Source organism: Malurus melanocephalus, unplaced genomic scaffold (assembly GCF_030028575.1).
Source record: "Malurus melanocephalus ecotype Western Australia unplaced genomic scaffold, MMel_1.1 scaffold_240, whole genome shotgun sequence".
In the NCBI taxonomy this organism is placed as follows: Eukaryota; Metazoa; Chordata; class Aves; order Passeriformes; family Maluridae; genus Malurus; species Malurus melanocephalus.
The window spans coordinates 331928-355212 of NW_026623472.1; the positions used below are offsets into that span (position 1 = coordinate 331928).

Here is a 23285-nt window from a genome sequence, read left to right on the forward strand (position 1 = left end):
TGTCCTGCATTATATCTTCTCCTTTTTAAATATGAGTTTAAAATTTTTATGAGTTTAAAATTTTTTTAAGTTTTCTCAGAACAATGAGAGCTCCAAATATGTGGGTTTCTTCAAAAGGAACACTTAAATTCATGGAGCACTCTCTCATATTTCAAAATAGTAAAAATTCTTCACTGCTCAAATTTCAGACCCATTTGAATTGTATTGTGATTTCATTTGTTTAGGAAGAATTAAAGAAATAGGYCCTGCCCTAGAATCAAGTTAAAATTCTCATTTTGAAGGAATGACTAATTCTTGATGCGAGTATTTAAAGTGGTTGGGCTGTTGTATTAAGGTACATCTTTTGGACTATTTTCRGATTCCTTCTTATGTAGATGCTCTCACTCTTCATCTAACTGAATTAGTTAACTAATTTGCTGGGTCTGTTAGACTCCAACTATTGTGTTAAATTTTTGGAGAACTGTGAGTATCTCCTATGTTCATCTACTTAATTCATTAATACCTAGCAAGAGAAATCTCAGTTTATTTGCATTCTCTCACATGAGTGTGCTGCTGTTTGAGACCATTTGTAGTGTGAACTGGTAATGAAAGAATTCTTTGTTGCTGTATTTAATGCATGAATGTGTGGTTGAGGCACAGAGTAATACTAATCATTTTGCTGCTGTTTCTCATCAGCAAGCGGAGTTGCTTTCATAGATGCTCCTTCTCCCAGCTCCTCTGGGAGCTCAGAAAATGTTTCATCTGCTGTCAGCCCTGTTACRGACAGTGGGTTGGAGCTGTCCTCACAGACAACCTCCAAGGAAGACCTGACTGACTTGGACCAAGTCACTTCTTTGGGACTTAATGCAGGAACACCTTCAAATGAGGCCAAAGCCACTGAAAATCAAAATCAGCCTGAACTCCAGGTACATTAATATAACTTAGAAAAAAGTTCCAACTCCCAGAATAACACTTCCTAATGCTGTTGAGGGGCTGGATCATAGTGCTGCAGGGAACATTTCAGAGCTGCAGATTTTTGAATGGTAAAAATGCCAGGAAGGCTTAAACAGAAGAAGAGTGCTGAAGTTATGTGGCATTTAAAACAAAAAAACGAGCAAAATTCTAACCTCAGAGGCAGTAAAAACTGATAGGTTATAGGAGTGTTTTTGAAGTAAAGTCCTTATTCTCACAACCTARAGTTATGTAAAGCAGATGAGAGCTAGATGTAAGTGAAAGGGTAGAGAGGGTTTTAGCTTATGTAGAGGCTCTTTTCTCTTGAATTTTATTTTTCTGATACTCTTCCATTAGTGATCTGTGTTGYCTTAAGAGTTACAAATTAACTGTGAACAAAGGAGCCTTTGTTTTTCACTTGGCTAGTGCTTGTTAACTCTTCTTGTCCTTTTTTCATTCTCAAATGCCATACCAATGAAGAATGAAAGTCTGAGAGAGGAGAAGGTCCAGTCAGCTTCTGTCGAGTCTATCCCTGAGGTCCTAGAGGAGTGCACATCTGTAGCAGAACATTCTGACTCTGCCTCAGTTCATGACATGGACTATGTAAATCCCCGGGGAGTACGATTTACTCAGTCTTCYCAAAAAGAAGGTGAGAGGTGGGCAATGCTGCTGAAGTCCTGTCTCATTTCCACTGTTATGTTTCACTGCCTGCTAAGAGTGTGATATGCTCCTGTTCCTTAGGTGATCTGTAACAAATTTTTAACACTTACTAGGCACCTGCGAAAAAGCAAATGCAAGTTTAGACTGCTAATCTTTGTTTTTGCTTTAGGAGCAGCTCTGGTCCCTTATGGGTTGCCATGTATTAGGGAACTGTTCCGTTTTCTCATCTCACTCACCAACCCTCATGACCGCCACAACTCTGAGGTGATGATCCACATGGGTCTGCAGCTGCTGACAGTCGCCCTGGAGTCAGCACCCATTGCCAACTGCCAGTCTCTCTTGGGACTCGTGAAGGAGGAGTTGTGCCGGCACCTATTTCAAGTGAGTCTGGCTTATGCTCGCATGGCATGTGGGCTTTGGGGAGTCAGATATGAATTTGCATCGAGGAGTGCATTGGTATTCAGTGTTGTGAGGTTTGGCAGGTCTTCAAACAAGCTCTCTGCTGTATTGCAATGAGAGTTCTGAGTTGCACCAAACAGCGCTGTTGCAAAGCCAGAGAGGCTGTTGTCCTTTTTTCTGCAGACCAGGGCCAAGAAGGATGGGGATGATATGAATGGACTGWTACTGTGGGATTACACTGTGTTTTGATATAATTGATTTAGAGGTAATTATGGATGCAAGTTACCAGCTCAGTATAGGCAGAATCTTTGGGGGATATCAAGCTATAAATTGTACTGGGGCCATCTCAGAGACAGGTCCTCTCCCAGATTCCTTCACCACTAAGTCTCTGTGAACTTGGCAAAATAATCAAGTTGTAGTACATAAAGTGTTACCACACACAGATAAGAATTAAGTGTATTCATCCTCACTAGCAAAAAATGGGACCGGGAGACTGAACAAGGGGCTGGTTGTTTAAAATCTCATTGCTATGGGAGGCAGTGTGTGGATCTTTGGCTGGTTGCAGGTGATGCCTGCAGTGCCACAGCACTGCTACTTACAGCACGTAATGACTTGCCTTTGTARTTCTTAAAGGGATTTTTGTTTCTTGTTTAGCTGCTGAGTGTTGAACGGCTCAATCTGTATGCTGCCTCCCTCAGGGTGTGCTTTCTTCTCTTTGAGAGCATGAGAGAGCATCTGAAATTCCAGCTGGAGGTGAGTTTTTTGGGTATTGGTGGGTGCCTGGCAATAGTTTATTTGCCTTCAGTTAAATGCTTGTATCTGGACAGTAAAATAGAGTCTAAGTGTTGATTTATGTTTGTATACRTGACTCCATGTTATGGGTAGGCTGTGTGAACCCCTTTTTTTATTGGAAAATCAAATGTTTTTGAGACTGGTATACTATGCTACGTGCCTTCAGACTGTTCTTTTAGAACAGCAAATCCRGGTGCACTGAACAGTAGAACTGTTTGAAACCTTTTTACAACCTCCTTCAGAATAAGCYATCATTAAAAGTGGAATGTTATGTGGGAAGATGAAGCTTAAATCTTTCTGTAGTCCTCAAAGCTGTTCACTGTCCTGCTTTCTTTTTTCTTTCCTTAAACTGAGCTGCCCTGTGTTTCTGCCAGATGTATATGAAGAAGCTGATGGAAATAATCACTGTGGAAAACCCAAAGATGCCCTATGAAATGAAGGAGATGGCTTTGGAAGCCATTGTTCAGCTGTGGAGGATTCCCAGTTTCGTGACCGAGCTGTACATTAACTACGACTGCGATTACTACTGTGCCAACCTCTTCGAGGAGCTCACCAAGCTGCTCTCCAAGGTGCTGAACCACGGCTGGGGGGCGCGGGGTGCAGGGAGGGGCAGCCTGGGACTCAGGGCAGAACTGAACAATGGGAGTGGTCAGAAGGTCCGGGGTGAGTAGGCTGTAGAGATGAGAATGGCCATTTAACATTTGGAAGCAGAAGAGAAAAAGGATAGTCATGATGCTTTAATAATGTCAGAGCAAATAAATTGTTAAATGTAGGCTAGAAACATAGGGTGTTTCTATAATGTCAAAGCAAATAAATTATTAAATGCAGGCTAGAAACATAGGGTGTTCTATTCTATTTTTCTGCCTTCCCCAGGCTGTGGGGGGAATCTTACTTCCCCCAGTATGGTGAGAGAGACATGGAAGTTGACTAATACTTACATGTTCTTTCCCAGAATGCCTTCCCAGTTTCTGGACAGTTGTATACTGTCCATCTTCTGTCTCTGGAAGCATTGCTGACAGTGATAGATAGCACTGAGGCACACTGCCAGGCCAAAGTGCTGAGTACTATACATCAACAAGAGAAGGAAGTTGTCAAACCCAGCCCAGAAACCATCAACAGCACCAAAGAAACAAGCAATAGTAAGACCCYTTTCTTTTGTTATTTTAATATTAAGCTTAGTCATGTGTTAAACTTGAAGATCTCATTTTGGTTGCTGACATGGTAAACTCCTTAAAATACATGTTTTCAGTCTTCCTGTTGCATATTTCRTAACTACACACTGATGTTAATAACCTTACTATTTGTAAAAATTACAGATATTAAAATTTGTCTCTCACGAGACAATACAGAGACCATATCAAGACTGGCAATCACAACGGAATGGGGTGTGCCAAGGAATTAATGTAGACAAAATACTAAGGACACTGCAAAGTCATGGTTACTGGCAGGAGCTCCTTTGAACAACCACATATTCAATTTAGAGTAATCAGTTCAGTATTTCTGAATAGTAGCATTTTCTTGGCCTGTGGGTTTGCTTCTGTGTTGGTGTTAGCTTGGGATTTTTTTGTGGGTTTTGTGTGCTTGTTTGTTTGTTTTAACTTCTACAGATGTTGAGAGAATATTCAGTGAGGGAAGATCTTCCAGTGCAGTCTCAGAGCCAGCTCGGGTATGTCCTCCCACCAGTGGATGCCTTATGGCTGACCACATGAAGGAGAGCTGTATAGAATTGGAAGGAGGCAGTGAGGCAGGTAATAATCTCTGCAGTACCTTGACACAATACCCTGGGTGTCTATATGCTAAGAATGGCCCTGATAGTTGCTGGCAGGTCCTGCTGTAGTGTGGACCACTGTAGCTATTCTGTTCAAAATTGGAATGAGGTATATGGTAAATATTTGTTTATTATATGTGTACTTTTATGCCTACTAACTGTTGCATTTCTTCTGGGAGGGGTTAGATTTCATGGGTCACTTTGTGTCAAAAGTWTATGAATTCATAGCAGTGCTTAGTGTTTTGAAGGAAGTTAGGGCTCTGCAGGGAATCAGTAATCTAGGTACTGAAAATAGCCAGAAAATTAAATCTTGTGGCTGTGTGAAATTGTCCAGGACAAGAAGCTACTATGCAATTATGCTGAAAAATTGTGGGTGGGATGAATGCAATAATTAAATAGAAGTGTGACTACCATTTACAGGATAGCATATTGCAGCAAAGACCCCAAGACTGAAAGCTGGTATTGGACACTCCCATGCCGAGTGCTACTCTGAGGATAGGTTTGACTGTAATGATGCTTTGTCCTTCTAGCTGAGAAGAGTATCCCCAGGAAACCRACTCGATTTTCTTGTGTCCTTCCAAGTCCTCAGGAACTCATGCAGATTAAGAACAAAAAGAAGGTATGGTTTGAAATATACTGCAGATGGATCTTTGAGTGTTCTTCTATTTCCCATCCCATGGGGRCTTTGCATGACTGGTCATATCTCAGAAATTTTGAGTTCTTGTCTCTGCTGATCAGAGTCAGCCACTGAAAATCTTGCTACACTTGCTATACTGCAGAGACAGCAGTGATTATTGCCTGTTCTGGTTTAGTTGTGCTGAAGGTTGCAAGAGGTGTTGGGGAAATTTTGTGGCACAGTTTGTAAGCTAGGTCCACGTGATTTCTGGGTGGGAAAGTCGCTGGATTTAGTRTTCATTATATGGAGATAATCAGGTACTTCGATCAAAAGGGCACCTTCACTACTCTTACCAAAGATGTAAATGGGGAGAGTACCAAGAGGCCTGTAGTAGAAATTAAGTAGTCTGCTATTCTGATTTATTAGGTCATAAGGATAGCCAAAAAGATTGCCTTGATTGTGGCAAAAACATTCTTTGTTTTTGGAGTCTGTTTCCTTGAAACTCATTAATCCAAATTACAGTCTAAACTTTATACAGCTTTTCCATTTCCTGAGTGGGTCCAGTCTAGACCTAGTGTTGATAAAGGTACTSCATGCTAATGGCTTGGTATTTATCTGTCTGTCAAACATCTGGTACTGGTCAACTCGTTCACCTCCAGAGACAGCGKATTAATATAGTTAAAGTCCCCAAGGGTTACATGGGACTGTTTGGGCGTTTTTGTTGTTGGTTCCTTGGGGTTTCTTCATTCACACATGTTCTTTGTACATATTTTGTGTTATTTGCACAACATATGCATGAGGTAGGTTCTTTCAGATGTGAGAGATTACTAAATTTCAGTATGAAAATTATACRTATTCTGGATGAAACATGAGTCGCTATAGTAGTTGTGGGTAAGGAGATTATATAGCTGAAAAGAAAATAATGTCTTTGAAGAATTCACTGGTGGTAAAGAGGAAGAGTTTTTTATTTGTATCTGACTAAAAGGCTTTTGGCTTTTCTCTTCAGCACAGGTGGTTTTATTTTACATTTTTATAAGGAATTGATGGTCATATTTGTTTAAACTTTCTTAAACAAAAATACTGAAGAAAATAAAATACATCTCTTTCTGCTGCCATATTAATTTGTGCTTTGTGATGCACTCTGGCAGTCTCTGGATCTGAGTGTAATYTGAAGCATTGCTTTCTCTCTAGGAAGTTTACTTCAGTATTTGGGAACTTTTTTCTTTACCTGCAACAGAGTGCTGCAGTGGGGTAATAGTAACTGGCTTTCCCAGCCACAAGGACAGKGGGGGAAAGTGATCATCAGCACAGTCTTCAAAGGAACTACTGAGTTTTGGCATTAGATCTTACTTTCATAGCAACTTTGTTTGATGGACTCTGAAATTTGAAGGGATCTTGCATAGTACTTCCACTGTTCTAACTGAAAACTTTTTGTAATACTCTGGCTTTTCTGTGCTGGAAAACAAGCTTAGATGAAATCAAGAGTAGAGGGCAGGAAGATGTTCATAAATCTCTGAGTTTGTGTAGGGAAAATTGTTTTCTGACTCTAAATCATGTAATGGTTTCATCCCGAGCATGTAAACAGGGCACACCCAACGCTGAGCTTTAGTAATGTTGATGCTGATGTGGCAGCAGCATGTTCTGCTTCCTTTAACCTCTGAAGTACTAAACATTACCACAGTTGGAAGGAAGAAAAAAGATACATAAAAGCAGAAAACAAATTATGAATCAAACAGAAAGTTTTCTTTGATGTTTCCAAAGGCAGTGACTGGAAGCTGAGAAGCGCAAGTCTGATGTGATTATAAATGCAGTGCAAACTACCAGCAGTCCAGTCTCCTTCCCAGTGGTTTTAAGAAGTCTGTGGACTCAACCAGTCCATAGAATATACCTGGACTTGACTTTCAGGATTTACAGCTAAAYAGAAATTCTACTAGTGTTATACTGTCCCTTCAGGCTTCGTAGACCAGACCAGTGCATGGTTATTCTTTTGTTAYGCCTTCACTGGGTCCTTGTATACTCCGTGCTGTTTCAGGGTCTGTGTTTCATTGCAGTTTTGAGGATGTTCACACAGGTAGGGGAAGCAGAAGCCACCAGTCCTCTGGTCTCTGAGGTACTGAGAAACCCAGGGGAGCTAGTAATCATGATGATCACGAATTTAGTTCACTAGGTCATTGCTAGCAGTTTGATCGTGATAGGAGCTAACAGGGAACTGACATTTATTCTGGTTCCTTAGTAAAGTTCATACCATTGTTTGTGCTTTTGTTTTTTCTGAACACCACAAGAACATTCAGTTAACCCTTTCTTAGTCAGTTGTTCTATTACACTGTGACTATGGTAGTCTGGTTTCCTAGGAGGGAACATTAAGTTGACATCTTTCAGAACCAAATATGTACCTGCTCTTCCCAGCCTGCAGATAGCCTTGTCAGGCTGCAATACCAGATGTTCCTGGAACCATATCTCACTAGGASAATGTTTGCTGGTTCTTAGTGTTAGCTTTTGCAGCATTTCTTCCTTGCCCGTGCTGAATAAGTGCTAAGTATTTTTGCTGCGTGTCTGCTGATGGCAACATAGTTGTGAGAGCTTGGAGCCAAAAGGGACAGGAGAGGACCATAATGCAGTGCTGCTGTTGTAACTGGGTAGGGCTGATCTTACCACATGCCTGGTGTTTGTCTGCTCTGCTTACATGAGAGCAGGTGAGGCATTTGAAGTAGCAGAGCTTGCTGCTTGGTTAAATGTTAAAGCTTTTTGAAGATGGCAGCTCATGCTTGCTCTGTCCGGTACTATTTGATGGTGAAATTTTGTGATGAATGGAGGTTTTCTGTCCTTTGTTAGTCTTCTTCCTGGATTACACAGTACAGTAAACTTGACCMTGCTGAGGCTGATCTTTCTTCTGTTTTGTTTTTGGTTCAAATGCCAGGAACAATCTAAAGTAAGAAATGCACTTCAAGCTCTAATTATCAGAATGTTTCCTGCAGCTCCTGATAACCGGCACAGAGCAGTTCAACCAAAAGCCAAAGAAAGGGATACAGTTYCTGCAGGAGAAAAACCTTCTTGCCACCCCCATCGACAACAATGAAGTGGCCAGGTGGCTACGGGAAAATCCTCGCCTGGACAAAAAGATGATTGGGGAATTTGTGAGTGACCGTAAGAACATAGACTTGCTGGAAAGCTTTGTTGGGTAAGCATCTTTCTGTRTTTCTTTAGGCAGGAAGTTAAGAGTTTAGTATGAAAAAAGCAGTAGAACAGTAGTTCCTGGAGRCATTGGTTTCATATCACTTGTTTCTCTCTGTACTGCCATGCCTTAATTCTGTGCATCCCTTGCATATGGTAACACCTTAGATATGTATCAAAGTATGATATTTGAGTGCCTTTCAGCCGGGCCAGTCTCTGTGAAGACTGCAGAGGTAATTACATACATAATCACTTGTAGAATTGTTGACTCTCTTTTATTGTTTTTTGCCTGATCATGGTATATTTCTTTTCTTCTCTCTTCACCCTCCTCTCTATTGTCTGAGCAAACAAGATTGTAGTTATTAAGTTTGTAGTTACTAAGTTTGTCCTRCCTTTCCCATCCTGTTTCAGCTTCTCATTGCATTTCATTRTTTTTGCAGGACTTTCAGCTTCCARGGTTTAAGGCTGGATGAAGCTTTACGACTTTATTTAGAGGCATTYAGATTACCAGGAGAGGCACCTGTGATTCAGAGACTGTTAGAAGCCTTCACAGAACATTGGAGGGTGTGTACTTGGTGGCAGAAAGCTCCAAACTGCACTCTTGCTTGTCTATCTGCTTGTTATGATGGACATGTCAGATCAAATTGTCTATGTGACTGCCCTGCAAGCAGCAGCTGTTGTTTTGTAGGAACTGGCAGTGGCAAATAGATTTCTGGGCTGCCTTTTAGAAGCTAGAGCCAGAACCTGGGATTTGTGTTTGCCCCAGAGATGATTCAGTACCGTGGTTAGGAAAATGGCTGTTTTGGTCACTGATATCATTGTTCCTGTAGGATTAATTTGTGCATATATTTGCCTTTCAGAAATCAAACGGGTCTCCATTTGCTAACAGTGATGCCTGCTTTGCCCTGGCCTATGCAGTTATTATGCTGAACACTGACCAGCACAACCACAATGTCCGCAAGCAGAAYGTCCCAATGACTCTGGAGGTGAGTGTTTCCAGTTTAGGCATCTGTCTCCTCTGGTTTTGATAACAGTGTAGTACCTCTTTTTATATAATGGCATTGTCTCTTTTCCTTGGCCTTCTTCACTCATGTACACAGTAAGCTGGTGTGCAGCACCACAGCTGAGTACAATTTGAGAGAGGAACTGTGGGCAAGAGACAGCCTGAAGAAATAGGAGCTTACCAGAAAACTTAACAAATTCATCAAGAGGCTTGTGTTTGTGTGAGCAAAGTGTATTGTTAAGACATAGTAACATTGAGAAGATTGTACTGTTGTGGGCTTCYAGAGAGTTCAAGTCATGTGAGTGTCACTGCAGTGGTACAGGCCTGCCATTCTGATGGCCAGCCCCAGCTAAGCACATGTTGTGTCTGTTCTTTCTTTGTGATCATGGACAGGACACTGCACAGTATTCCCATTAAGAATAATATTTACCTTTGAATTTTGAGGCTGCATGTTGAAGAATGCAGRAAAATCTCCTTCTGGCCCCATGAAAAACAAGTGGAGTACTGATCCTAGCCAGACAGTTCAAGTTGRAGATACTAGGAATTAACACTGGTGTAACTTTTTTCAGGAGTTCCGGAAGAAYCTGAAAGGTGTGAATGGAGGCAAAGACTTTGAACAGGACATACTGGAAGACATGTATCATGCCATCAAGTAAGAATCAACCTATCATCTCTGTGTATTCAGAGAGATGAGTAGTGTAGAGTTGTAGGGTTGGTGAGCTATCTGGAGAGTATGGGGAGAGACTCGTCAGTCATRTGCCTGTTTGCCTCAGACCAGATTCCAGCTCTGTGTGAGTCTGTGGKAAATAAGCCTGTCACAACAATTGCACTTGGATTTGTATCTTGGATTTTTGCCCTGGTAGTTTAATCCAGAGCTTAAACTGAAGTTAAAAAATACGTAACTTCTATGAATATGGAAAAGAATGACTGAGCAAGACCAGCACATGTGAAATGCTGTATCTAGGAAGGCTCTGTTCTCCAGACCAGGMCTCTAGACATTTTTAGCACCTTTTATGTAGTTCAAGATATAATGTCTCATCCCTAGTGCAGCATTTGTGCCCTGACACAATGTGTGCAGGTCTGTTTACTACATTCTGCTTTTGAGCTCTTCGTATGAGCCAGCTGTCTGCASCAGCTCCTTCTGCTACTCCTGAAGTTTTTGGCACACTAAGCAGTATTTGAGGAGGCTTCCTGATGGCTGAGGCTTTTTTGTGCACAAGCTAGCTTTGGGTGGGAAGCTTTAATCATAGCTCAAAAATCAGTAAATCAGTAAACCTAGGCCCAGCCAATTTGAAGCTGAGAGGATTGCATCTCTGAGGAGACAGGATGGGACTGAGTGTCAGCTGATTTCCATCTGCAGTGGCAGGCACAAGCTCCTGCTGGAAGCAGGGCAGTGTGATTAGGCTCTTCCATTTGAGACTTCTCCAGAAGGGTGGGGTGATGCTTGCCCTGAATGTCTGGAATTTTTTCAAGAGGTAGCTCTAGCTTTCAAATAGAGCTCTAGTTTTGATAGGCCTCTCTCCCCTGAGGATGTTCTTAATGTTTTGAATACTACACTGAGCATGTACACGTATCTTTGTTGTCTAGTGCCTCTATCCCAGTCTATTTCTCTTTATCCCCCCTTCACCAGATAATTCAGCTTTTCCAGTTTGTTCTATGATTAGAATAATTGGTGTAACGTTTCAGTATTGCTCCATCTCAGATAGATTGCACCAGTGTCGTAGTTGAGACTGAGGAGCTGTTTATTTTATTTGTATTATTAGGGGAAAAAAAATCAGACTGCAATCTGCATGAAGTAGTGCAGGTTCTCTTCAGAACTGTAGCATTTCACTTGTAGCACAATTTCATTTCCTGATACTTTCCAAGTAAACCCATTCACTTGCTTCTGTTAATTTCAATCATATATGAAATTTTAGAAATAATGCACTATTGACTGCAAACTTACTTTCCTGTATAATCACAGTAATAACAKCTCTTGTCAAAATATGCCAGCACCTGAAATTGAGAAGAGCTTATTTCTTATGCATAAAACAAGAGCAGTTTTTGTACTTGTTGTTAGCATACGAAAATTGCTTCTTTGGCAATTGAAGTATGTTATTTTTTGATTGTTGCAGATAGAACTCTACTTTTCAGATTGGCTGCAATCTGCTATTCTTAGTAGGTTTGAGGCCCTTGTTCACTAAGTTATTCATTGCAGAGTATTTTCTCTTGTGCATTGTTACCCAGGTCTAGAGAGTATGTATTTAGACTTTATAGATTTTAGTCTGGGATTGCAAGTAGTAATTGGCATTAATCATTACTGTGTAGTCTTAGGCAACCTAGAGTAAGAGCTGGGGTACCCTGGTTATAAACCACGCATCGTACTTTTGGTTTCTTGTTTTATCCTTAATTTTGTACTGCTTGGCTTTCTAATAATTGATTTTCACATAATCTGAATATTTCCATTATTTTTATGTAGGGATACTCTTGCCTGCTGTTGACTGCAACAGTGTAACAATTTCAACTGGAAATCTTGAAATATAGAGCGCACTCTTAATAGGGCGAGAGTTGAGGTGGGGTTGAAGCTTTGCCAGCGTGCTGCCCAGAATTTCCCTCATTTAATGGCAGCATGTGTTGTGGTTTGCACTTGTAGCAGTAGGTAGCTGCTTCTTCCATGCTGACCTTACACATTGCTGCTGGGTGCTTCTGAGAAGCCAGGAGTTGGCAAAATCATTCCAAARTAGGTATTGCTTAGCTCTGGGACCATGTAATGAAACGCACTGTGTAAATGTTAGGTTTGGCTCAGAATGAAAAATTCAATCTTTCTGCTTTCTTGCCGTGTAGAAATGATGAGATAGTGATGCCAGAAGAACAGACGGGTCTGGTGAAGGAAAACTATATCTGGAATGTCCTGCTACATCGTGGTGCCACTGACGAGGGAATATTTCTCCATGTGCCTCCTGGAAGTTATGACCATGACCTCTTCACCATGACGTGGGGGCCAACCATTGCAGCACTTTCTTATGTTTTTGATAAGAGCTTAGAGGAAACAATAATCCAGAAGGCTATCTCTGGTTTCAGGTAACTCTCACCTTCATAAAGACCCAKAAGAGTAAATGTGTGGCCATAGGCTCCTGTTTATCTTCTAGAGAGACATCACAGTAAATATCAAATGTTGCTTTTCCTAGCAACTGAAAAGCACTKTTTTATGATCTACAATCCTCTAGTGTTCTGTCATTTGTATCAGTTCATCCACTCTTGGCCTCTCTGGGTTGCTACTCTCTGTTCAGCTTGACTGCTGTGTTGTAATAAAGTGCCTGGGGTACATATTTTTAAACTCTAACCGGGTTGCATTTAAAGGATCTACTGGGCTGTTTAGAAGTGAGGGGGAAAAGTCACTCCTAACATGCACGGTGATGTTGGCAAAATCTCCATGTAAGAACAAAACATTTCATGTGTATGAGTCCATAGCTGTGGCTGAACATGATGGGAGATTTTTTTTTTTCCTTCCCAAATGACCTATAGTCAAAAAACTTGCCATCTGTGAGCAGCGCTATTGGAATGATCTTTGGCCTTGCTTAGATCAGACCAAATGATGTTTTGATCATAGTTTTAAAGATCTGTTTTAATACATTGCTGTAGCCATGATACCTTGAAAACTGGACTTCAACACTACCACCAATCTCAGCAGCTCTGTCTTATGTCAGGACAGGAGATTGGMTATAATGCTCAGGTGCATTTAGACTCACATCTTTAAAAGAATCGTTGCATCACCATAGACAAATATCAGTATCTGTGGATAAGGATTGAGCTTATTTGAGCAATAATAGTAGACTTCTATACATAAGCATTCTTTCGGGGTGGGTGGAGTGGGAGATCTAAAATATCAACAGGGTCTCAGATTTGCTGTCCTGTAGACAAACTTGTCAGTGCTTAGTACATTATTTTCTGTTTTCTTCTTTTCCCAGGAAATGTGCAATGATTTCTGCTCATTATGGCCTTAGTGATGTGTTTGACAATCTCATAATTTCCCTCTGCAAGTTTACAGCTCTCAGCAGCGAGGTAAGTTTGCAAGGAGGGGAAAGAAGCGTCACTTCTCGTACACTGGAGCTCTCTTCTTCTGTTAAGCAGGAATATTTGCTTATTTTAGTTATCATGGTACCTATAGGTCTCTATCAGCTCCTGTCCAAAGTTTTCTGAAGGAAGCAATGGGAAATGTGTACTCAAGAGGGAATTAGGACAGGTTCAAATATGCAAATTTTCTTCTATTCAGAAGTGTCAGTTTGTGCAGAGCAGAATGCCTTGATGTCTAAGTTGATTAAGTAAGCATGTCTTTTGGTGATGGCATAGAATCAGGGACTTCTGGATTTGAAGAAGGCCGAGTTTGTATCTTTGGCCAGATTCCAAGTATGTTAGTTACTTTTTGCTGTCCTAAATTCCTGTAAGGCTTGGAGACAGTAGTGGAATAGGACCACTGAACAAATATTTAAGAATCTGGACGAAGGGAAGAAGGAGGGGCCATCTTCAGAGGACTGAAGAGTCAAAGCAGGCATCCTCTCCATGCATTGCAGCTGCTACACATGGCCATTTTGATTGAAAGAGGGGCAATGGAAAGGAACATGGAGAAAGTTTACGTGATTAAAAAGAATGAGTGCCCCATTTCATGACCCACAGTTAAGACTCATACTGACTCAGTGTATACATAGTAGCAAAATCTGTGTGTGTGGTTTTCAGTGGTGTGGCTTCTTGCCACAGTGAAAATTCAGGCATGTTGCTGTTTGCTCTTGGACACTTCAGTGATATATGTATTCATGTGGTTTCCCCATAGCAACGATGGAAAAACCCAAAACTGTTGGTTGCATTTCTGCCAGATTTCACTGGCACTTCTACTGGAGCTTGCTTCTAAATCAAAGACCCATTTAGATAACAGTTTTGGCAGCAGTTTGGCTGAAGCAAGAGCTAGTTTTTCTGAACTTCACATCTGAGATAGGATAGATTGACTCCTTCAGTCTGTTGTCTTCCCTTCCATTCTTGATGACAGGGTAAATATGGATTTTGTCCCCATAAACAAGAGAACGGCAAAGCCCATCTCTTATAAAAAGGAACATTGCAGTGACCTTAAGTAACTGCAGAAACAAGGAGHATGTTACACTGTTTGGTACTAGCTCACATGGTTGCTGGTGTTTTTCTTGTTTGGGCAGCATATGCTTGGTTGATTTCAGTAACTTAGCACACTTTCTGTATTTGGAAAAGCTGTGAGTGTGTTGAACAGATTATGAGGATTTGTGATCCAACAATTATTGGCAGAGACTCCACATTAGGATTGAGTTATTTTGAATCTTGCTGTTAGGTAGTAGTAGGAGTAACTTTGCAAGTCAGTAATGGCTTTGGCTGTAGTTCCCTTCTCTAACAGCACAGCAGAGTAATTGCTGTACCAGAGGAGATGTGGTACTTTTTGCTGAAGGCTTTGATCCTGAACTGAGCTCAGTAGCAGAATAAATTAGTGAGTTTTCAACAAGCACTTTCAAAATGTTCTGTGTTGTTGTCATTCTTGGGGAGCTTACATCTGAGTGATTCAATGATTCAGCTTCTGTTAGGTCAGCCACCTTGACCTTGTTTTTGTGCAAAGTGAGTATGAGCTGAGGAGTTATCCAAGCATCATACAGAGGATTGTTATCTTTCACATAACCAGTTCTGAAGCATCTGCCCTAATTAGTATTAAAAAGAAAACATCTCTTTCTGACTGATTGCCACCGCCTCTTCTTTCCTGCAGTCTATTGAGAACCTGCCCACTGTTTTTGGAAGTAATCCCAAGGCCCATATTGCAGCAAAGACCGTGTTTCACTTGGCCCATCGCCATGGTGACATTCTGCGAGAGGGCTGGAAAAACATCATGGAGGCCATGCTACAGCTTTTCCGAGCAGAGCTGCTTCCCAAGGCCATGGTGGAGGTAACTGAAGAGTTAGGGGAGTGGGAAGCTGGCTTTTCATAGAGCCCCTTCCAAAAGTAGGGGAGATCTCTTGCAAAGGCCTGACTTTGGTAGCGTGTACAGAACCTGTAAGCCTGTGAAGGGTATACTGTTTAAGTTATTGCAGCTTGTTTTGTAGCTTATTTCATTTTTTCTCATTTTACTTCTTGTTACATTTGAGGAATTCCAGCATTTGTTTTACTTGAACAGATTTTGAATGTCATGTAGAAGAGGGACATGCTTGAAGGCATGAAGTGCTAGAGCATTGGTGTTGCCAGATCAGAGTGGCACTTCACTGACAGGATAGTGGGGTGACGAGCTGGGTTTGACTGCACACGTGTGGGCTGTTTGCTGTAGTGTTTTGTCACTAAGAGAAGTATAATAGGGTTGGGGGGAACAGCTATAAAGAAGTGCATAACTGGCCATATGTATGTCCTGGTCTGTGTTCCAGGTCGAAGACTTTGTGGATCCTAATGGTAAAATCTATCTGCAGCGTGAGGAGACACCATCTAATCGGTGAGTGGCATAGATGTCCCAGGCAGTCTTTTTTGTACTGGAAAATAACATGATTTCTTGTTTTCTTACTGATGCTGGTGTCCTCTGATTTGCAGTGGTGAATCAACAGTACTGAGTTTTGTTAGTTGGCTCACCCTCAGTGGGACAGAGCAATCTGGTATGAGAGGGCCATCTACGGAAACGCAGGAGGCAAAGCGAGCGGCTTTGGAATGCATAAAGGTAAATACAGGCTGTAGAAGAACCTGCTTTTTTTCTTGGTGACAGCACTATGTGGGTAACAGACAACAGAAGCATAAATATGCATGCTCCTTGGCAGTGTTGCAGGTAACAGGAGACTTGGGAACTGAAAGAATCTACTGAGGAGCGTGTATGGATTGACAGCTAAATGGTCTTTTGTGCTGCTGTGCACAAATGTACTGCGACATCAAAACAAGAATGATTCCCTTGTCTGGGATCTGCCCTGGGCATCACAGTCGTATATTTGAAGACAAATTAATGAATTCTTGAACAACATATCTTTTCCAAGACATTGTTAAGGTATATGGTGCCAACAGAATCGGAACCTGGGGTTTGAGATGTGTGGCCAGAGGAGTTACCTGTTAAAATCTGTCTAGCACGTATCAGGTCTGCTAAAAGTAATTGATGTTAAAGAGTGATCTAGTTGGAAGGTGTTTTCTTCCAGATGATAACAACTATCTATATCTTTCCTGTGAACATGATGTGTTTCTGGAGGATCTGTTTGCATGCCTTCCACATCCCTCTGATACAAAGTCATCTTTTCTGTCTTTTGCAGCAATGTGATCCTGAGAAGTTGATCACAGAAAGCAAATTCCTCCAACTTGAATCCCTTCAGGAGCTCATGAAGGTGAGAGAGATATTGGGCAAGGGACTGGACTGATGATGGAGCAAGTATGCTATGCATGGTAGTGGATACGTGCTGTGTATTCACCTACCCCCTCTGTCCTCAAAGGACATCCTCAAACTATTTGGGATGTGAAAATAATCATTAGTACACCTGCTAAAAGTAACTTCTGTACTGGCAGACACAAATTGCTCTGGTAGTAGAAGAAAACATTAAATTGTGGAATGCGTTCTGAAAGCATTGAGAACTCTTGGCAAGTGTTGGAAAGTATTTCTTGGATATTTGGAAAGTAGTTCTGTGTTCATTTCAGGTGTGCTATGTACACCTATGCTATGTGCTCTAATAAGAGCATTCTGAAAGGCCACTCTAGAGGCAAGAGCTGTACAGAAATAAAATTTGACAGTGTGTCCCTAGGTAGTGTGGTACCTGCTCTGAGAGATATAATGAGGCTGGGCTCATGAGCCTTTGGGCTAGAGAAGCTCATCTCCCTGGGGAGTGTCACCGCACTCACAGGGGAACATTGTGCTCCTAGTCCTATCATGCCAGGAATTCTCCCTTCATATACAAGATGATGGCTTGAGAAGAATAGCTTTGTAGCCATTCTTAAGTACACCTGCTTTTTCTGAGCTTTACATATGATTAGCAAGAAGCTGCTGGATATCAGAATTCTTCTCCCTCTGAGAGACTTTGTCAGAGTTTAACATCTTTTAAGTTCATACTACATCTTTCATAATAAAAATACATAATTTTCCCATAGATTTAGCTTGACCTCCATTCAATGCCTTTTTTTATAGATTATGCATGACCTCACCAGTACAGTGGAGTACAGACTCAAAGCATTCTGCTGGTCCCCCATTTTTGGGAGCTTGTGATTCATAAAAATGTCATGGCTCTTCYAGGCTCTAATCTCTGTGACTCCTGATGAGGAGACATACGATGAAGAGGATGCGGCCTTCTGCTTGGAGATGCTTCTGCGGATTGTTCTAGAGAATAGGTATGACCTWGGAATATATGCACATTCACTGTAATGTCCCTGCTTTACTGCAGCTGCTGCCTGGGTCCACGGAATGAGTTCCTTATGTTCTTGATTTGCCAGCTGAAACAGCATGTGGCTGTAATTTCAGGGTTTACCAATTCCACTCTAGCATGTGCAAACAGAAAGGCTATTAGCTCATGAATTAGTGCTTAATATCCTGAAATCTGGAGAATATAAACTAAAATGCAGAGGGAGAATTTCCCCCCCCCGATTGCTTTGCAAGTAATGAGTAAGAAGTTTGATGGTTTTGTTGTTTGTATATGTCTTYTCTTAAATCTCCCAATTGGAGTTTKTCATTGAAGAAATACTGGGTTGCCTGGAGTTGTGGGAGAGGTAGCTGGATCCTATTTGTCTCACATCCTTCATCCTACCCCTTTCCTCCTCCTTGTTGTGTCTAGGGACCGTGTGACTTGTGTCTGGCAAACTGTCCGAGACCACCTTTATCATCTCTGTGTCCATGCAACAGACTTCTGCTTCTTGGTGGAGAGGGCAGTGGTGGGGCTGCTGAGACTGGCCATTCGACTGCTCCGTCGAGAAGAGATCAGTGCACAGGTAAGGGGCTTTTAAAGGCAGTTACTGGGGTTTTGTGACACAGGAAACTGGTTGCTCTTGGACGGTCCCATATTTAACCTCTCTGTGCTGCAGGTAACAGCAAACAGCAGTTGTAAGTAGCTCTAATTAAGTGAAGGAGAAGTTGCTGGAGAATGGAGTGTAACTAATAGGGTCTGTTATTCTTGTCTCTGTCTCCGGCCAGGTTCTCCTCTCRTTACGTATCCTGCTTATGATGAAGCCAAACGTGCTGTCCAGAGTTAGCCATGAGGTTGCCTATGGCCTCCATGAACTCCTGAAGACCAATGCTGCCAACATTCACTCTGGGGATGACTGGTACACGCTCTTCACCCTCCTGGAGTGCATCGGGTCTGGGGTGAAGCCGCCCGCAGCCCTGCAGGTTACAGCAAGGGCAGATAATGACACAGGTAAGACAGGCCAGCTTTTGCTAGGAAATCTGATGCCTGCCTGCCAGATAAGCAGCTGCTTCCTCAGGCTTTTCAATTAGCAAAGGGGACTGCAAGAAAACAAAGCTGATATTAAACTACATTAGCAAGATTAAAGACCAGCACCTGCTGTTCACTCCTCATGGTCTGTTCCTCTCTATTCTGCCATCTCTTCCTACTCAGTGAGCAGCAATCCAGGTGCTAGTCCCTGGGGGGCAGTGGGAGGAAAAGTGATACCAGTTCTGGCAGCTGTAGGAGGTCTTTGCTCTACCCAAGGAGCATTTTCTGCTGGTTGTGGTTTAGTGCCTTGGGTACTACAATCTCTCATCTGGGCATGTAATGTAAACCCAGCTGCTGTTCCTGTCATACATGCTTCTTTTGTGGGACTGACTCCTTTCTGTCCCCATTTTAAGATTCCCATGAAAGGAGTTGTTCTTTAAAATTGTATTTCCAAATCCATTTGTATGAGTAGTGTCTGAACCATTCCCATATGACCAACACACTATTTCTCACTGGTCTTGACTGTATTAGAAGGATGGTCTGTTGAGCAAATTGTTGTGTTTTAGCCAGCTGCCAGTGTATTTGAGGCTGACATCTTCATACTTCTAAAGCAAAGAGCAAGAAAAGACTTTCCTAGAAGGCTTTGTTTTCCTCTTTGCTTTTCTAGAACTTCTTTGCTAGGTCTTAATGCTTTGTGCTAGACAGATGGGAGAAACATGATTTTTTTAAAACACTTTTGCCCTCTGGATTCATGATGGGACATCTTCTCCTCACTTTCTCCTTTCTTCTTTTTTTTTTTTTTTTTACTGCTTCTGTCTGATGATAGAGGAAACCACTTGACTTGGCACCTTGCACATCGGAGCATTAGTTCTCTACCTCCTGAAAATGTTTGGTGCACTCTGTTCACAGCAAGTCTGTCTGTCTACTGACGAGTTTGTAGATGGTGTGAAGTTTGTAGATGGTGGGACGTGAAGTTTAAGGTTATCCTAAATGTCAGGGCAGGTAGATCTGACAGTGTGAAACAAACTAATAAYCACTTATGGTTCCTGGTTGATGCTGCTCTGGCTAATTTGGATTGCTCCTYCCATATTCACAGCTACTCTTGCAAGTTCTTGATTTGGCTTTGATCTAACCCCCATGCCTTTTGTCTTGAAGGTGCTCAATCAGACAGTGAGGTGTCCTCCTATCATCCGAGTGACATGAGCCTGGACCGTGGCTACACCTCTGACTCGGAGGTGTACACAGACCAYGGGAAGCCAGGCAAAATGCATCGCTCAGTCACAGATGTGGATGTCATGAACAGTGGTTGGCTAGTGGTGAGTAGCCAGTGGGYTTCTGGTACCCAGTCCTACCATGGTTGTGAGCAGAGGGTGTGGTAGTGAAAGAACAAGAGAACAAAAAAAAAAAGAGCTGATAATGTAAAAGGAGGATGAGCTAATAATATAAAAGGAGGATGGGGAGAGACACAAATAGAAAGGAGAAAGCTTTGAGGCAAATGAGGAGGAAAGGGAAATGGACCCTACAGAAACATTACCTGTTGACTTCTGAAGGAAGGCCCTTTCAGTGTGTGCATAAGATGCTGCTTGTTATGCTGCCCTCTCCTTACCTGTGTGCTGTGCCCTGCAGGTGGGGAAAGATGACATTGACAACTCCAGATCCACTGCTGGGCTCAGCAGGCTGGGTCCATCACCTCTTGTCAACCAGTACAGCCTGACTGTGGGACTGGATTTGGGCCCACATGACACAAAGTCTCTCATGAAATGTGTCGAGTCCCTGTCCTTCATCGTGCGAGATGCTGCCCATGTTACACCTGAGAACTTCGAGCTTTGTGTCAAAACGATACGTATCTTCGTGGAGGCCAGCTTGAATGGGGGTAAGATGGCCTTTCACCTGACAACCAGAATGGCTTGGGGTGGCCAGTCAGCAAGGACTGTGAAATACACTGTCAGGGAATCCTGAGTCCCCACCCCAAAGAAAATGGTCTGCCAGGAGAAAAGTGTCCTGTCTCCTGCTTACAGGGGGACCTTATTCTTATCCCCCTCCCTGGGACGGTGGGGAGATCTGGATTTGATGTGGAGAGAGCAGTATCAGCTCTTGCTCAAGGTTGTTCCCGAGGGGTGCTGGGTCCTCTACAAGCAGGTAGTGGTCATTTCAGAGGACAGGGCCCTCTGTTGRGGATATCAAAAGGTGCTGCTCTGTGTGTTGAAAAGCACCAAATTTTGTGGTGGACCATTATATGGAATGTTGTTGCCTTTTACTTTCTAGGCTATAAGTCCCAGGAGAAGAGAGGGAAGAGCCACAGGTATGACAGTAAATCCAGCCGGTTAAAAAAGAAGCCAAAAGAGAGCTCCACACGTCGATCCCGGGTCTTGAGCCAGCACCAGGCGCACACACACAGTGATGAGGACGAGGATGAGAGCATCCCTGCCAGCTACCACACTGTGTCTTTACAGGTTAGTCAGGACGTAAGTATAGCAAGGATTTCCTCCTCTCCTTTCCCATTCTTAGGGCCTTGCTAGGTAATCTCTGGAATTCTTTATGGTGCAAGGGAGGGCTGCATCCTGGATTAGTGGGCAGAGGGTGGCTCTGGTGGCAGTATGTGGTTCWGCAGCAAAAGAGGAAGGCTGCGGTTTGTGCTGGCAGAAGCAGAATAGCAGTGGAGAGAGAGATCCTCTGAAAAAACAAGGAGGAGKTCTGAAGCTGTGAGTCACTGTAGTAGGTAAGATGAATCAAGGGCATTTGGAGGCATGAGGTTCATGTAGGATTTGCACGGAGTCTGACAGGGCATCTGAGGTTAAAGAAAGGGGAAAGCCCTGTGGGCGGAAGCACTGGAGGTGCAAGTACAGAGGACTGGGCTAAGGGAATAATTTCTCTCCAGCTGACACTTCAAAAGCATGAAGGCACAGRCCTGTTGACTGCCAGGATGTTGGGTCTCAGTTCAGTAATAAACTGACTAGAGTGCTGTAATGCACCCATATGGGCCACTGAACTATGCATGTGCTTCACATGCCTTTTTTGTTAAGAAAAAAATKTTGCAGAGTTGTTCTGGACAGCATAGCTGAATCACTGGGTTTATCCCTCTGCCTGAGACAGTCAATKCTCTGTGCCAGGAAAGAGCCCATTCTTCCTTTGGACAGGACTGGAGGGGTGTTCCTCAAAGATGGAATTGACATGGCTAATGAACTGACAAAAATCTTGTTTAAGATACCTGGCTCTTGACTWCTTGAGGAGGGCACTGACAGCAGGGCCTGACATCACCTCTATAATTGTGCATGTTTATGTACATACAGAAAGCAGGCCTGAGCAGCTTGAGCCTTTCAGCCTTGTATGCAGGACAGCAGAGATCACAGTTGCTTCAAATTTCAAGTCCTGTGTGTTTCTTACTGTGCCATGTACTTGCAGCTCCTGGACCTYATGCACACCTTGCACACGCGAGCAGCCGGCATCTACAGCTCCTGGGCGGAGGAGCAGCGACACCTGGAGACAGCGGCCAGGAAGATCACAGCGGATTCCCAAACACTATGGTCCAACTGCTGGTGTCCTTTGCTCCAGGGTAAAGCCATCCCCTGGCAATGAAAGCAGTCAGAGATCAGTAATGGCAGGAAAGTTGAGGAGCCAAGAACAAGCTGCAGAAAGCAGGCATAGGTTGTTTTTAGGGTTGTTTTAGGGTTGTTATTGTAAAAGAACTTGGATCAGATTTGAAAAAAAATATCTTTGAGTTAGCTGCCAGCATGTTTCTGGATCTTGCAGTAGACTTGCCAGTTCATGGCCTGGAACAAGTATAATTATTTTTTTTTTCCCACAGAGAGTGTTTCTTCATTAGACTTTAGACTGGGGGGAGGGGATGTGATAGTCTCCCTGTGGGCATTGCCCTGAATCCCTGTCTCRCAGGTATTGCCTGGCTGTGCTGTGATGCCCGACGCCAGATACGGATGCAAGCACTCACGTACTTGCAGCGGGCCCTCCTGGTACATGATCTGCARGCCCTGGATGCCCTGGAATGGGAGTCCTGCTTCAACAAGGTAACCACCTGGCTGGGATGGCCATGTGGGCAGGGCAGCATTGTCATGAAGAGCTGTGTGCAGGTGTGGTGTCCTACTTCAGCACTGTCTTCWTGAGCAGCTTGTTCACTGCAAGAGACAAGATGTTCCCTACTCTGGTCCTGTGAGAAGTTCCTCTCTGCTTAGATTTCTGATAGAGCCTTTTGGAGTATTGAAGTGAATCCACTCGTGGGCATGTCCCATTGCTTTGGTCATGTCTTCTGCCTAGAAGCCACCAGTCCCAAAAGACAGTGCCTTTCTGTAAGGCTAYCTGTTTGAATATCATCAGTCATTTTTCAGCTCTTAAAATATCCATGTGTCTGATCCAACAGGTGCTGTTCCCTCTGCTAACCAAGCTACTTGAGAACATCAGCCCAGCTGATGTTGGTGGGATGGAAGAAACTAGGATGAGGGCCTCAACACTACTCTCCAAGGTGAGCACAGCTCTTCTACCTGAAAGATCAGGGGAAGCCATGTTCCTCAAGAAAATCAAACTGTTTACTGTGTTTGCTTCTCAGCATCTCTCATCTGGAACTGTGTCAGGTTGCTA

The 23285-nt window shown here is 42.9% G+C and overlaps 1 protein-coding gene across 3 annotated transcripts in view; it reads left to right on the top strand.

Moving 5' to 3' along the window:
* GBF1 (golgi brefeldin A resistant guanine nucleotide exchange factor 1) overlaps positions 1–23285 on the top strand; it is a 103106-nt gene that overhangs the window by 76529 nt on the left and 3292 nt on the right. For 2 of the 3 annotated variants that reach the window (XM_057375142.1, XM_057375140.1), the window contains 27 exons: positions 676–905; positions 1411–1579; positions 1760–1971; positions 2644–2742; positions 3156–3350; positions 3734–3920; positions 4389–4529; positions 5080–5168; positions 8141–8343; positions 8777–8900; positions 9197–9322; positions 9909–9991; positions 12163–12399; positions 13287–13380; positions 15092–15268; positions 15738–15802; positions 15898–16021; positions 16596–16667; positions 17564–17658; positions 18099–18252; positions 18455–18677; positions 19851–20011; positions 20322–20568; positions 20961–21160; positions 22098–22248; positions 22587–22717; positions 23068–23169. In XM_057375142.1, the coding sequence (XP_057231125.1) occupies positions 676–905; positions 1411–1579; positions 1760–1971; positions 2644–2742; positions 3156–3350; positions 3734–3920; positions 4389–4529; positions 5080–5168; positions 8141–8343; positions 8777–8900; positions 9197–9322; positions 9909–9991; positions 12163–12399; positions 13287–13380; positions 15092–15268; positions 15738–15802; positions 15898–16021; positions 16596–16667; positions 17564–17658; positions 18099–18252; positions 18455–18677; positions 19851–20011; positions 20322–20568; positions 20961–21160; positions 22098–22248; positions 22587–22717; positions 23068–23169 (4091 nt within the window). The remainder of the gene's footprint in view (positions 1–675; positions 906–1410; positions 1580–1759; positions 1972–2643; positions 2743–3155; positions 3351–3733; positions 3921–4388; positions 4530–5079; positions 5169–8140; positions 8344–8776; positions 8901–9196; positions 9323–9908; positions 9992–12162; positions 12400–13286; positions 13381–15091; positions 15269–15737; positions 15803–15897; positions 16022–16595; positions 16668–17563; positions 17659–18098; positions 18253–18454; positions 18678–19850; positions 20012–20321; positions 20569–20960; positions 21161–22097; positions 22249–22586; positions 22718–23067; positions 23170–23285) is intronic. The other variant, XM_057375141.1, reaches the window with a different exon arrangement.